The sequence below is a fragment of the Aphanomyces astaci genome (assembly GCF_000520075.1).
Source record: "Aphanomyces astaci strain APO3 unplaced genomic scaffold supercont1.68, whole genome shotgun sequence".
Lineage (NCBI taxonomy): Eukaryota > Oomycota > Saprolegniomycetes > Saprolegniales > Verrucalvaceae > Aphanomyces > Aphanomyces astaci.
In genome coordinates, this window is record NW_009798331.1 from 230,622 (window position 1) to 244,013 (window position 13,392).

General features: G+C 49.2%; 5 protein-coding genes across 6 annotated transcripts; all 5 read left to right on the top strand.

Moving 5' to 3' along the window:
• The first annotated feature begins 270 nt into the window (after positions 1-270).
• On the top strand, positions 271-4,097 carry H257_15277. Of its 2 annotated transcripts, XM_009843311.1 has the most exons (8): positions 271-373; positions 418-920; positions 1,044-1,458; positions 1,532-2,293; positions 2,396-2,633; positions 2,691-3,100; positions 3,159-3,311; positions 3,387-4,097. In XM_009843311.1, exons 1-8 carry the CDS (start codon positions 319-321, stop codon positions 4,016-4,018), a joined length of 3,168 nt encoding a protein of 1,055 aa, XP_009841613.1. In that variant the 5' UTR covers positions 271-318; the 3' UTR covers positions 4,019-4,097. The 2 variants fall into 2 exon arrangements, with proteins under 2 accessions (XP_009841613.1, XP_009841614.1); XM_009843312.1 differs by having other exon boundaries at positions 2,396-3,100.
• Positions 4,098-4,280: 183 nt separating this feature from the next.
• H257_15278 (hypothetical protein) lies at positions 4,281-7,726 on the top strand. Its single transcript, XM_009843313.1, has 10 exons — positions 4,281-4,358; positions 4,446-4,558; positions 4,621-4,713; positions 4,797-4,869; positions 4,987-5,027; positions 5,096-5,356; positions 5,435-5,588; positions 5,675-5,864; positions 5,929-5,996; positions 6,366-7,726. The coding sequence occupies exons 1-10, from the start codon at positions 4,319-4,321 to the stop codon at positions 7,643-7,645; spliced, it is 2,313 nt and encodes a 770-aa protein (XP_009841615.1). The 5' UTR covers positions 4,281-4,318; the 3' UTR covers positions 7,646-7,726.
• Positions 7,727-7,897: 171 nt separating this feature from the next.
• On the top strand, positions 7,898-8,986 carry H257_15279 (hypothetical protein). Its single transcript, XM_009843314.1, has 2 exons — positions 7,898-8,092; positions 8,139-8,986. Exons 1-2 carry the CDS (start codon positions 7,963-7,965, stop codon positions 8,954-8,956), a joined length of 948 nt encoding a protein of 315 aa, XP_009841616.1. The 5' UTR covers positions 7,898-7,962; the 3' UTR covers positions 8,957-8,986.
• Positions 8,987-9,679: 693 nt separating this feature from the next.
• Positions 9,680-10,811, top strand: H257_15280 (hypothetical protein). Its single transcript, XM_009843315.1, has one exon. The coding sequence runs from the start codon at positions 9,687-9,689 to the stop codon at positions 10,731-10,733; it is 1,047 nt and encodes a 348-aa protein (XP_009841617.1). The 5' UTR covers positions 9,680-9,686; the 3' UTR covers positions 10,734-10,811.
• Positions 10,812-11,797: 986 nt separating this feature from the next.
• H257_15281 (hypothetical protein) lies at positions 11,798-12,763 on the top strand. The gene has a single exon (XM_009843316.1). It carries the CDS (start codon positions 11,826-11,828, stop codon positions 12,708-12,710), a length of 885 nt encoding a protein of 294 aa, XP_009841618.1. The 5' UTR covers positions 11,798-11,825; the 3' UTR covers positions 12,711-12,763.
• Positions 12,764-13,392: the final 629 nt, after the last annotated feature.

Below are 13,392 nucleotides of genomic sequence, written 5' to 3' on the forward strand. Positions count from 1 at the left end.
GTATATACTTCAGTAGTGCTACAGTACTTCGTACTACTGTAGATGTTGGTAAATTACATTCATTCCCAAATCAATTTCTCGAAACAAACACTAAAGATCAACATGGCAAATATTTATTGATTGATTACTGTAGACAACAACGTTAGCGAGGTGGAATGCCGGCCCTGGCAAAAAAATCACTAGCTAACCGTCAGATATTTCGTCAAATGTGATTGTGTTTGTGATTTCGATTTAGTGAGCTAAAACTGTACACGTTGCAGTTTCAAATCGCAGTTTCGTTAGGCTGAAACAACATTTGGCGGCGACTGAATCGTCGCGATGGGGATGGTTGAGGTCATATTGAGGCTGCTGTGTCTCGCCTGTTTCTTATCTGGTACACATCCCTCAGACTTCACACACGAACTATTTTAATGATAGGAGCAACGCCTACAAAGACATATCGGTTGGCTAGCAGTGCGCTGCAAATATCGCCAAGTGTCGGCACGTTTCCAGTGCTGCCTTCGGTGCTGGTACAAGGCGAAACGTTGGCGTCACTTGTGGTGTCGCTCACCACATCGGCAACGATCTCAGTGGTGGCCAACGTGAACGCCAACCATTCGTTTGTGATATTGCCGTCGGCTTCCCTACGAGGGTTATCTAGCCCCCAGACGATTTCGATTTCGGTTCAAGGAGGGGAGAAGGACGCTACTGGCGTATACACTATTCGCTTCACATCAATGACCACCAACGAAACCCTCTACAGCTCCCAAGTCACAGTCGTGCCCCCCCCTCAAGCGTACTCTGTACAGGAGGGAGCGTGGACAGGCACCACGTTGGCCTCGGATACGTTTGATGCATTACCCTTTGGAGCGATTCCCAATGCATCCACGTCAATTTGGACGGCTATTGAGCACGGGTTTGCTAGTGATACCTGTGGAAAGGTATAGACATACCATATATATACTGTACGACGGAATAAGGAATAAAGGCATGCTCTGCCTAGAACGCCATTGAGACTCCCACTGTGGTTTCATTATGATTATTCATGTTGTGGGTGACTGTAGGTCGGCTCCACGGGCAATGCATTGTACTTTACCCACTTGGGCAATCGAATGGCATCCACAACCCCGTTCGACTTGAGAGGCATCGACGCGCAGTTGTCGTTTGCGTACATTTATGGCCATCTCCCCAACGAATCGTACGACGGGTATGGCAACAACACGTTGTCTTGTGAACAGGTGCAGCCAGGCGCGGAAGTCAGCGTTGAAATCAGCCGCGACAACGGAACCACATGGCAGCGTCTCGTGACTATCCCCCTATCGTCGCCCCCCGTGACAATCATGCAAACGACATTATTGCCATTGCCATCCTCGTTGCCGTCCTCCTTGTTGACAAATGGAGCGGTTTTTGGCACGCGCACCACGTCGTTTCGATGGATTCAGCATGCTCACACCAGTACCCGCGTCGGGGCCATTCAAGGCAAGGCCATCTATATAGGACATTTCTATCCCTCTTTTCTTTTGGATACTTACGTCCTAGTCGGATAACATAGGAACGCGGTACCAATGGCAATATCGAAACTTATTCGACCAGTGGGCGATCGACAATGTGCTGCTAACTGCACGGGTGCAACCTCCCAAGTTGTTGGCTACGACAGCGACATCTGGCCGAGACGCGTTGACTGTCCAAGTGATCACGTCATCGTCGAATGGAGTGGTGCTAACGACCGTGGGGGATGGGTCGCACGCGTTTCCAGTATGCCCTTCGAATGCCTCCACCGCCGTGGCATCCAATGCTACAGTGACGCTACGCACCACGGGTTTCATACACGCAGTCACGTGTTGGCGGGGCAGCCAAAGCTACGGCTACCGGTCCCCTCGCCTCTACATCCAAAGTCCCCCCCCTACATTTCAAATCACGACGACTGTCAACCAAACGTACGTGATTAATGTGACCATGCCTCGCCCCAACATGCAGCTCTGGTTCACATTTGGAACGGGCAACGACATGCCGAGCTGCACTTTTGGATCGTATTTGAACGTGACCAGCGGGGTCACGGCCACGATGGACGTGGGGAGCAACGGGGTATTGAGGGCACTGGCGTGCGGTCGAGGGCTCGTGGGGAGTGAAATTGTGACCCTGCCGCCGTTTGTGGTGCAGCCCAAAGCCCCTGCGATCGCACTTGTCGCGCCGGTATCTGTTACTTCCACCGCGATATTCAATATCTCCGTCTCCACCGATGCTGTCGACTCGACCGTGTTGGTTCGAACGTTGGTTTCCACTGACACAGACACTAGCCGCCCTCCATCTTGCCGTAAGGGAAAATAATCCTACATATTTGGGTAGTCTTCATGATACAGAGTCCCATACATTACTTATGTAGTTTTTCAATTCCGTTGATCATACCATTGTGTAGTCACTGCCACCAACTCGACAATGGCCGTGAGTACGTCGTTTGTAGCCATTCAACCCAGTCAACGGGTGGTCGCCGTGGCGTGCTGCAGCTCCACGTATTGCAACGACAGCACTCCTGTCTACTTTGGCCCGGTGGACGCCAGCTGTGCTCTGCCATCGTTAGCCACTCGTTGCAGCACTACCACCATGCGTACTGTCGTGGCTATGTTGACCCCTGGCACCACCGGCGGCATCGTCAAGTATGCAGTGTCTGCCAGCGCCGCCTTGACTTGCTCGGATGCGTGGCCTACGTATAGGTCACCGCTGGCGCTAGTGCCTCCAACCTTGGCTGGTACGGCTGTCGTCGTCAAAGCCATCACGTGCCTCGACGGGCTCCGAGCTAGCGATCCGCTGGTTACGACCGTCGCGGTAGACATGTGTTGTGCAGGCGCGCTGACGTTCCCATCGTCATCGGCTCAGCAAACGTGCAGCCATGTGCTACTCTTTCGCGACGATTTTATCTCATGCAATTGGACCAAGTGGATGAAATACACGACTCAATACGGCGGGGATAATATCAACGGCGGCGTCCACAGTGACAATGTCCAGTGCCAAGATAACACGACCGGGTTTAACGGAGCTTCGACGTTGAGTTTGGCCATACACGGAGATCGATTCACGGGGAGTACTCCCATAGGCGTCATGTTACAAGCTGGTGGTGGCTCGGGTAGTTGTGTGTGTGAAGTGTTAGGACTTCGTTTTGATTAGTATGTTGCTATGTTTAGTTACCCCGAGACTCCCCACGACCCCCCTCGAAGGCTGGATGTTGCCTGGTGTCCACTCGTTTCCATGCAGCAATGCCCCGAGTGGCACCGTCACATGTGCTGCACGTCGTGTCGGTGCAGCGGTCTCGACGGTGGACTCATGGAACGCTGGGGGTTCGTATCTCAATATCCCCTATAAATCCCCCCTCCCGACCCTTCATGAAAAATGACAACCATCTCTCTAACTAGTCGCGAGCTTTCAGCTTCAAACATGCCCTTCGTTTGGGGTAGTCTCGGAGGTATGGGCGCTCGACATGTCTGGTGTCCAGGCGGCGGTGGCGGCGTCCCCAGCCTTGCCCTATGCTGACCTGTGGCGGGCGTCACTAAACCAAGAACGCACGGTGCCATACGTTCAATTCAGCTTTGGCCCCTCGATAACCGATACCCAAGTGCACAGCTTTGTGTTGCAGTGGAATCGCACCGCCGGCCGCGCGAATGTGTACCGCGACGGCCAGCTGATCCGGAAGCTGCGTGCTCTGCCGGCCAGTCCGGACCCTGCCCCCCTGACGTTTCACTCATGGGTGCCCAACGCATGGGCTGGCGAACCCCGTTTTGATTCGTGCTCGACCCAAGTTAGCAACGTCCAAGTGGTCAAATTGGAAACCGCCGCGAATCGCTGGTGCGACTGGGAAGACGCTGTGGGGGGTGGGGGTGGTGTCGAGTGCGACAGTGATGCCACGTGTAGCCAATGGATGACCACCGCATGCTTGATGCCCGTCGCGTCTGCTGTGTGTGTTAACAACACGTGTGTGTTTGGGTTACATCCGCAGTTTGCCTCGCCTGCCGTCAAGGCGGCGTCGGCCTTTCATAGTTTTACGTGATATATGGGGCCACGCACTACTTGTACACTAGACCACTGATAAAACCCATCGTAATAATACTGTATTACCACGAGTAGAGCTAATTATAATTGGGCTCGTTTGATGAGGGCCATTACTGGACGGAATTGTATCGTGACAGTGTAGTTGTATTAGCAGCTGGACTACAATTGATTAAGTTATAGAATTGACTTTTGCCTGAATGCTTGAGGGACTGTATATTTTTAGCCCATTGAACTTTGGCGTTTCACATATTTTGTCAATGCAGCAATAGCCCGAGATTGCAGCGGATACAATAGCAAGATGCCCAATGGCCCAACCACTCGACGACAGCACCACAAGGGTTCGTAAACTGCAACTACACTTTGCATGAGAATACAAACCGCTCCCTTGACGTTACCACTCATATATTGCTCTGTTTTGACTCTAGTGACGATATCAAATACCCATGGCATCCAAATTCATGTGCGGATGGACCACGAACAGCCAGATGTTGGCAAGCGTGTCAAGAAGCCCGCCAAGAAGCAGCCTCAACCCCTCGACGTACGACGCCTTGCCATCGACTGTCCTTTTATTAATACTGTAATTCATGTGAATGGGACTAGAACTTTGCTGCAGCGTTTGCAGCCAAGTCTATGGAGGAGCGGATTCAAGCCCATAAGAAAAGCATGTTGCTTGCGTTTGAATCCATTGAACTGGTAGGTACTACTCTCTCTTTAAAGAAACATTTTTCCGAATAATATATATCATTCGAGGTTGATGATATAAATATATGGAGCAGAAGCGACCAAAGTCCATCCAACCATTGTGCCGCAGTGTGCCCAAGACTGTGCATTTCACATCCTTTGACCCAGGTACTGCAAACCATCAGTATTATTCGTAGTTCTACTGTAATATAAATACCCTTATGCATAACTTGTATTTATTTTCCTAAAATCATCACGGTATGTACACACTAACCTTATATGTAGACCCACCAGCAATACCAGCGTTCGACCTAGACGACTATGTGGTATTTACTTGGAACAATGATATCATTGAGAGAATAGTTTTAGATTTACGACATTCGATCCTCAATAGAAGTACATGGAAGTGGAGCAATCCGATGACAGAGATCCGCCGCCACCGCTGCAGCGGCAAACCTACCAACCGCCAGCATCTTCGTCACCGAAAAAGAATGTCAAATTGAAGCGCTTAGGTCGTCCGCAGTCCGCCACACTTTTCAGAGACAGCGCTCGAATAGCGTCTCGACTTCGCCGGGAGATCCATCAAGCACGAAGTTCCGACAGCTTGACTACTTTGGCACCAGCACAACGAGTTCGAAGGCCACAAACGGCCAAGGTATGGCGTTTTGTCGCTAATAAGTACTTTCGAAATCAACCCCGTCATTCATATGTATAATTCGCCCATTTTACATAGGACCGGCCGTTAACACATACCGGAACGGTCGAGCTCGAGCTCGAACGACTATTGGGAACGTATCAGTCCAAGTTTCACCCTCAAATCATGCTTCGCCTCGACAAGCCTTGGGCTCGCCCTTGTGTTCACCCCACAGCATTGCCCAACACTCTAGGTATAAAAAAGATGAGTTTGCCTAAGCAAAAAGAGTGATCAAGGGACTCGGCTATTCCTGAGATATAATTGTGTTTTTTCTAGCAGACGATGACGACGGTCTACCCCAATTTAGTCTGGATTTCCAAGGCGTGGACTTGAACGGCGGCGGCATCCCCGGGTTTGAAGTCGACCGGGCGTCTGCGATATCGTTGACGTGGTTCATTCCGCACATTTTGCTGTCGATCGATCTGTCGTTTGCGAATCTGACAGACGTGGGGTGCTATCCCATTGCCACGTAAGGGAATAATCGATATACTATAATGTATATAGTCGCTCTAACTACAGTCGAATACACGTAGCCAGCTGATCCAAGAGCCTAGTATCACTGCGCTCAACATTGGCGGGAACCCTCTTACGTTGGTGGGAGGTACTGAAGAGTTTCCGAATATATGTTCTACGTAGTATACCTATCACGTTGAAAATATATCATTTATATATTTTCGATTTTCTTCAAATTTCCCATTTCTTATTATGGTTCGTTCAACCGAGAACGCAAACCGCGCCAAGATATCAGTAGAAAATTGAAATTGGATTTCAGCCAATAAGAAACAAGCAATTTCAGATTGACCAATAGGAAAATGGGGCCGGGTTTGGTCGGCTTGATTCAATTGAAAGAAATTCACACTGAATCTCCAATATATATATATATATTTATTTATACATGTATATGTTTATTGGTATAGCTCTCATGTTCCAATATATTTATTGGTTATGATGAATGAACTGCGGTTTGTAGTCGAAGTACTGCTGGAAGCAATCAAATGCCGCGCTCTGTTTCATGCGATCAATGGCGCATTGCCTGCCGTGAGCGCGCTGTACATGCATGACATGCCCTCTGTAGACGTTTCTTTTGTGATGAAACTAGTCGAGTTGGCCGATCTGACGCTGACGTTGTCAAGGGATGCCACGGTCGTTGCTGTCGCCCACGAGCAACTTGTTCTGGAACTGTCTGACGAGAGATGGACACCACCTCCACTTGCAGACACTACGGCGTCGGCCATACAGAAAGCGACTGCCAACGACCTGAAGAACGCGCCGCTCGAGGACGAGGTCAAGTCGTGGGATAGATCCTTGGACAGCCCAGATACGACCAGTAGTCGACCAACCAAGATGCTATTAAAGGCATCGCGATTGCAAACAGCCACGAGCTCAGCAACGCGACGAGATGGACCTGTTCGTCGCACTGCCAACGTCAAGAGTGTTTCAAACCCACAGCAACTTGCAAAGCAACGGGAGAAAATTCGACGCGCCACTCAGATCGCTGTCGAGGTCACACTCAACAAGTCGACAAAGACATTAAAAGGGCAAACTCCACCGACCAAACGAGCGGTTGCAGCCGCGGCATCCTCGAAAACAAAACGACGGAGCTCATCAAATGCGTCCAAGTCCCCAGCATCTCTAGCTCGTCCCCTCTCGGAACGGGAACAACCTGTGACACAGGACAATAGTAGTGTGACCAACAAGTCTCACGTTGAAACGGCTACCTCGCCAGTCGTTGTCGACCATTCATTCCCGCCGGTAGTGCTGTTACCTCAAACAGGGGAAGCCAGTGTTTTCAAGAAGAATAAGACCAGTCCAAGGGTGGGATCGAACGACGGAGGCGATGCATTGGCTACGATGGCCAAGTGTGTGGTGAATGATGTTCTGAGAGTCATCTTGACCAGGCCTGAACACTCCGATCTATTGGCCGGCCGCGGTCGATCAGTAGTTCCAACTCAAGGGGGGGGCCAGCAGGCCTTCACATCGTTGCTAGTCCACCCCCTCCACGCCACCCCATGCCATTTGTCTTACCCCACTACAATTCCACCAGTAGTGCCATTGAACCAAGAAGGGGAAGTGGTGACGTTTGCTCAGCACCTTGTCATGCACATCTTACGTGACGCCATCTTTCACATTTGTCAACCAAACTCAACATCACGGGACGTGTCGTCCGTGCAAGTGTTGGCACAGGAAGTGTCGGCAACTGCGATCAAACAGGGCCTGCAGTTGTTGAAGATCATACCGCTCCAAGACTAACGAGTATAACCACGAATTCGCTCCACTTAGTCTATATTGTAGTACCGTAGAAACGGAAATAATATAAGGTCAACTTCGCAAGTTACTTCAACTTGACCTTTCGGCCAAACTGTGGTGTGGTAAATACTGACACTTGGATTGGCTACTCACTACTTTATCAGCCAATCCGATTTCGTTATTCCTACCGGTCAGGTGATGCCGTCAACATGACGCCTACAAATCTCAAGTGATTTTTACGAAGGCCAACGTATTCTCGTCACCAAAATCAAAACGGAAACTCCATCCTCTCCATTTCGAAACACTTCAGATCAATCAACATGCCATCCGTGTTGTACTCCATCTTTAGCGGCACCGGCCGCGCGTTCTACCCTGAGCCGGCCAAGCCAGTCCTCCAAGCGACCGACAGCGTGATCGTTCAAGTTCATGCAGCGTCCTTAAACCCCGTTGGTATGTCTCCCTCTACAACTTCGATAACATCTCACTGATTTACCAGATTACAAGCTTCCCAAGTGGTTTCTCCATGGGCGAGTCGTCGGTCTAGATTTGGCAGGAGTTGTCACGCAAGTCAGTCCCGACGTGACAGCGTTCGCGGTGGGGGACCGCGTCGTCGGCAACACCTCTGGTGCGCTCGCCGACCACGCTGTGGTCAAAGCCAGCTTATTAGCGAAACTGCCCGATGAGTTGTCGTTCCAACAAGGCGCGGCGCTGCCTGTCGCGTACTTGACGGGGTACCAGGGTCTAGTGAAGCACGGGTTTGAAGCTGGCGCGAAATTGCTGGTGATCGGGGCCAGTGGTGGGTGCGGCACGGCGGCAATTCAACTCGCAAAAGCGCTCGGGGCCAGCGAGATCGTCGGCGTGTGCTCCAAAAAGAACGAAGAGTTTGTCAAGTCGATTGGCGCGGATCGTATCATCGATTACAACACGCAATCGATCGTGGAGGGCAACGAAGGACATTTTGACTTTGTGTATGACGCAGCCACGGCCAGTGGCGGCGGCGAAGACTACCTCGAGAAGGCCAAACTCGTCCTAAAGGACCCGACCAAGCACCACGTGACACTGAACGGCCCCGCCACGTTATGGATTCGCAAACTCAGCGGGTTTCCTCGCAAAGACATTGCCCTTATTTTGACCGACCAAAATGGCGCCGACTTAGCTGAAGTCATCAGTCTGTTGGTCAAGTCGAAGCAACGACCGGTGATCGACGCCGTGTTCCCGTTCACAGCCCAAGGCGTCGACGATGCGTTTGTGAAATTGCAATCGCGACGCACCAAGGGAAAAATTGTGATTGATGTCAAGGGCACGTTGGAATAGTATACTAGTATATATATATATATATATATATATATATATATATATAGTATATTCATGCCCACAACACACAGTTAAAAAGTATAGTAGTACGAGGATAACCTATGTGACTGTTCATTGAATCTTTCATCTTTCCATCGTTCATTCAGCCAACACTACGTGGAAATCGGTCGATTTGTTGTATTGAAATTCCCGCGACCACTGTGAGCTACCAGTACTGTATATGTATATATATGGTATATGTATATATATGGTCACGGATTTGGAAATACCTTTCACACCAGCTACTGTAATGTGATTGTACGAACCAACATTTTATGCCATTTGTATCACGTTTTTGTAAACCTGAGTTTTAAGGGTTTAACATGCCGAAAAAAACATATATATAACGTAACCCTGCGAATTGACAAAAATTTGGAATGAGTACATATTTTATTAATTAGTGTCCCATAACGACGATGAAGTTAAAGTTATAGAGCACTTTGTCCGGCCACTGTCCTCACACTACAATTGACCAAAACCAGTGAGTACGGATAGTGAGCTCGTGCCTATTACTGTACATTGGGATAAAACCACGGAGTGCTGTAGTTATATGCATAAGCTCTTGAAGGTTCTCTTATAGGCTGTGAGAGGTTTCGGCTTGGGGGTTTCAAATACCGAAAATCCGGATACACCCTGGTTGTGAAATTGCCAATTTTTTCTAAAATATTCGTCAAATTATTGCAAGGAAACTATGTTCATTTTATTATTGCATACAAATATCAAGCTATTTCTCCGCGAAAAACCCCTCCAAGCCGTCAACGCCTACCTGATCATGCGTGGATTCGTCGCTAGTTTGACGGCGGCAGCGTGCGTCGTAGCAAGTGCTTCTGGGTTCGATTTCAGCTCGCAGTTGTCCCACCGAGTGGTCTTCTCGTCGTCTGCGAAGGCGCAACTAGCGGCTTCAGTTGATGGAAGTACCGTGTTGGGTGACTACTGCAACTCCACCAACGACTGTCCTTCGGGCACTTCTTGCATCGCGGGGAGTGCCCTAGAAGCCATTCAATCGTGCGTGCAGGAGCCTGTGTGCACTGGTACTGCGCCTGGTAACTGTCCTGGTCTTGTGAGCTCAGGACAACTCGTGTGTGCATGGAGCCCGACGAACGCGTCAGCTTGTAGTGATAAAAACGGCTCGTGCACTGCATTCAACGGGGTTCTCGGTATCTACAAGTGCATGTCGGTGGACCGATGTGACGCCATTGCAGGCCCTGCATCTTCGTCGTGCAGCAGCGGGTGCAAGTCGTCGAATGGACTCACGTGCAACGGCCGCGGGAGTTGCCAGACCGCCGACGGCGCTGCGTACAAGTGTGCATGCAACACAGGATGGAGCGGCGTTCATTGCGAAGTCGTGGTCGACGGAAGCTGTCAAGCCGGTGTCGGTAGCTGCGGCGCCCACGGCAAGTGCGCGAATGGCACGTGTCAATGCGACGAAGGGTACTCCGGTGCACAGTGCGAAGTGGGAACGACGACGACCCAGGCGCCACTGGTCACCTCTGCCGCTCCCTCGGACCAAGGAATCGGACCTATCCCCAGTCCCTCCACTGGACTGAGCTCGTCGACGATCATCGCCATCGTGGTGATCATCTTGGCGCTGTTGGCGATTGGAATCGTGGCGTTCCTGATTGTGAAGAAGAAGAAGCGGGAGCGCGAAGCGGCCGAGCTGCGTGCGCTTATCAACCAAGACGACGACAACGACCGAGAACACGTGACGACCCCCAAGGCAGCGATTCAAGTGCTGTAAACAAGTATATATGACCATTATACCACAGCAGAAACTGGACCTCAAATATTAATGCATAACGTTACTGTATTCGTTGTATATATATGACCATTATACAGTATCACAGCAGAAACTGGACCTCTAATATTAAGCATAACTAACGTTACTTACCGTATTCGTTGGGTTTTGTGTCTATTAATGTAGTATTAATAGTATTCGTACATAACTCGTGAAACAAATCCTATGTTGGATGTACAATAACTACAATACTACCTCCGGCCGGAAATAAACCAGCCATTTCATTCTTGGAGGTTTTTTCAGAATTTACCGGAATAAATTATGTTATAGAGACCGAAAACATGTATCCGGATATCTGTCACGATTTGATACTGATTATATTATACACCTGCAGTAATTTATATTCTGTACAAAACATAGTTTAAAAATGTTGCTGACTATTGGTTGATGCAGGTAGCATGCATGTAAGCCACCAACACTCATAGCGTAGAACCCACTTATCCATTAGGGTATTCATGTTTAAGGTATTATATTCCACAGGGATACTGGCCATACTAAGACGTATACAACAAGCATACTTAGGGCAAAATCAGATAACACCATCAAACAAAACACCAATTTTACCAATTTTCACCAAATGGCTGGTTTATTTCCGACTGGAGGTAGTAATTTAGAAATCAAAGTCGTGCCAGCATAAAACTTATGTTATACTAGTACACGTATAAACAAACTGAAGGATGTACATACAGTATATGACTGACAGAACGAAGGGCCATGGAGAGAGCTACAAACCATTTCGTCAGCTAACGCTACAGTGCAATGTTACCGGTGCTTTACTGTTAACGCTAGGGCTTACTACGTACCGGTACTGGTACTGTAGAACTACGTATTAATAGTACTATTAATACTCCGTAGTATTATTAATAATAGTATAAGGTTAACAGTTAATTTCTCTATTTGCGCTCGAAAAATGCGTTACTGTACTCGAAAAAATACGTCATCATATCCGGAATCCGGATACATATTACTTATAAAAAAATGTCTGGAATCCGGATAGAAGAGCATTAGTACTGTAGTACTGAGCAACGCAGAACCATGGACCATCGATGGCTTGCTGTGGTCAGTGCCTTATGCATCTACAGCGTCCAAGCGCTGCATCCCATGGGAACTACTTGCTTGGGTACATCCGATTGTCCCATAGGAAGTTCCTGCGTGGCGGGTGACGCGGCGGAGAGCGTGCAAACGTGTGTCGCGGACCAAGTTTGCGGCGGCAATATACCCGGCAACTGCCCTGGTTTCGTCGAGGAAGGGTCATTGGTGTGCACGTGGGTGCAGCAGGATCCATCCGAGTGCACCTTTGGTCGCTGTCATCCGTTCAACGAATCGGTGGGTATCTTCAAGTGCCTCTCGGTCGCCAAATGTGACACCGCCGTCGCGTTAACTCCCGGCGGCGATCAACATGTCTGCTCCAGTGCATGCGTCTCCAAGGGACGAACGTGCAATGGTCGAGGCAGCTGTCGCTCCAGCGGACCCTCGTCCTTCTCGTGCGTGTGCGACCTCGGTTGGGCCGGCTCGACCTGCGACACGAACAACGGCGTCGCGCCAGGCGATGATGATTTCTCTTCCGTGGCACCTGTGACATCGATCGTCCCTGCGACCACCTCAGCACCCCGTAGCCATAACATTGCCATCAACGCCACCAATGCCAACAACGCCACCAATGCCATCAACACCATCAACACCACCAATGCTACTCATCTCCGCGAAAAACCACTGTCGACGCCAGCAACATTGGGTGATGGCGGCCAGCTTCTGCTGACAGTGGTGGTGCTCTCCGTGGTGGCGGTTATCATTGTGCTGGGGCTCATTGTATTTGCCCTGTATGCCCGTCGATTGAAGGAACAGGCGCCCGAACAGCACCAGACTGTCGTGGTATCGTCACAGCAGTCGACAACACGTGATAACATCCAAGTCCTGTAAAACCTTTATAATCCACCCCTCAATCAATGTATATACTAGTACTTCGTATCGAACGAATGGTGCAGTCTCGGTTCACACCCCAAGTATACTATCCTATTTAGCATGTGATGGATTTCAAGCAAACAACAACACTTTGCTGTTAATGCATGCACTGTCGACGGACATAATTTTTATAAATCTACAATTAGGGTGAGTCTAGAGAGTACAGTAACGCCCCCACAGCAGGTATATCTTTTCTATTTTTTGGCGAAAAACGCGAAATTTGGTAAGATACTCCGTATTGAAATCTCCAAACTTTGGATCCAGACAGATAATTTTTCATTTTTTGCCGATTTCTTAGAAATTACCAAAATATCGAAGATTAGTCTTATCTAAGGAATTCCCCCACTAAAGGTATACATGTAGTATGGGTGTTTTGAACGTAGAGGGTTCGAGGGATTCTTTTTTCTATAAGTTGCAATATACGTATAATAACTGAGAATCGTAGATTTTCTTTCGAAATCAGTTTGACCCAGACAGTCCGAAACAGGTACTAACTGTACGTACAGTGATCCCCTGATTTTTGCAGCCTGGTCGGAATATAATAAGATAGAGGTATCAGCGCCAAGGGTTATGCATATTAGGAGGTTTTCCTACCCGTTCCTCGGCTAAATACCTGACTGAATAAGGCAATTATAGGTTA

Coding starts and splice junctions, on each gene's coding strand:
- H257_15278 (XM_009843313.1), top strand. CDS start 4,319: ATGCCCAATGGCCCAACCACTCGACGACAGCACCACAAGG. Junction 4,870..4,986: donor TTTCACATCCTTTGACCCAG/GTACTGCAAACC, acceptor CCTTATATGTAG/ACCCACCAGCAATACCAGCG. Junction 5,028..5,095: donor TCGACCTAGACGACTATGTG/GTATTTACTTGG, acceptor GATCCTCAATAG/AAGTACATGGAAGTGGAGCA.
- H257_15279 (XM_009843314.1), top strand. CDS start 7,963: ATGCCATCCGTGTTGTACTCCATCTTTAGCGGCACCGGCCGCGCGTTC. Junction 8,093..8,138: donor AGCGTCCTTAAACCCCGTTG/GTATGTCTCCCT, acceptor CTGATTTACCAG/ATTACAAGCTTCCCAAGTGG.
- H257_15281 (XM_009843316.1), top strand. CDS start 11,826: ATGGACCATCGATGGCTTGCTGTGGTCAGTGCCTTATGCATCTACAGC.
- H257_15277 (XM_009843312.1), top strand. CDS start 319: ATGGGGATGGTTGAGGTCATATTGAGGCTGCTGTGTCTCGCCTGTTTC. Junction 921..1,043: donor CTAGTGATACCTGTGGAAAG/GTATAGACATAC, acceptor GGGTGACTGTAG/GTCGGCTCCACGGGCAATGC. Junction 3,101..3,158: donor ACAAGCTGGTGGTGGCTCGG/GTAGTTGTGTGT, acceptor TGCTATGTTTAG/TTACCCCGAGACTCCCCACG.
- H257_15280 (XM_009843315.1), top strand. CDS start 9,687: ATGTTCATTTTATTATTGCATACAAATATCAAGCTATTTCTCCGCGAA.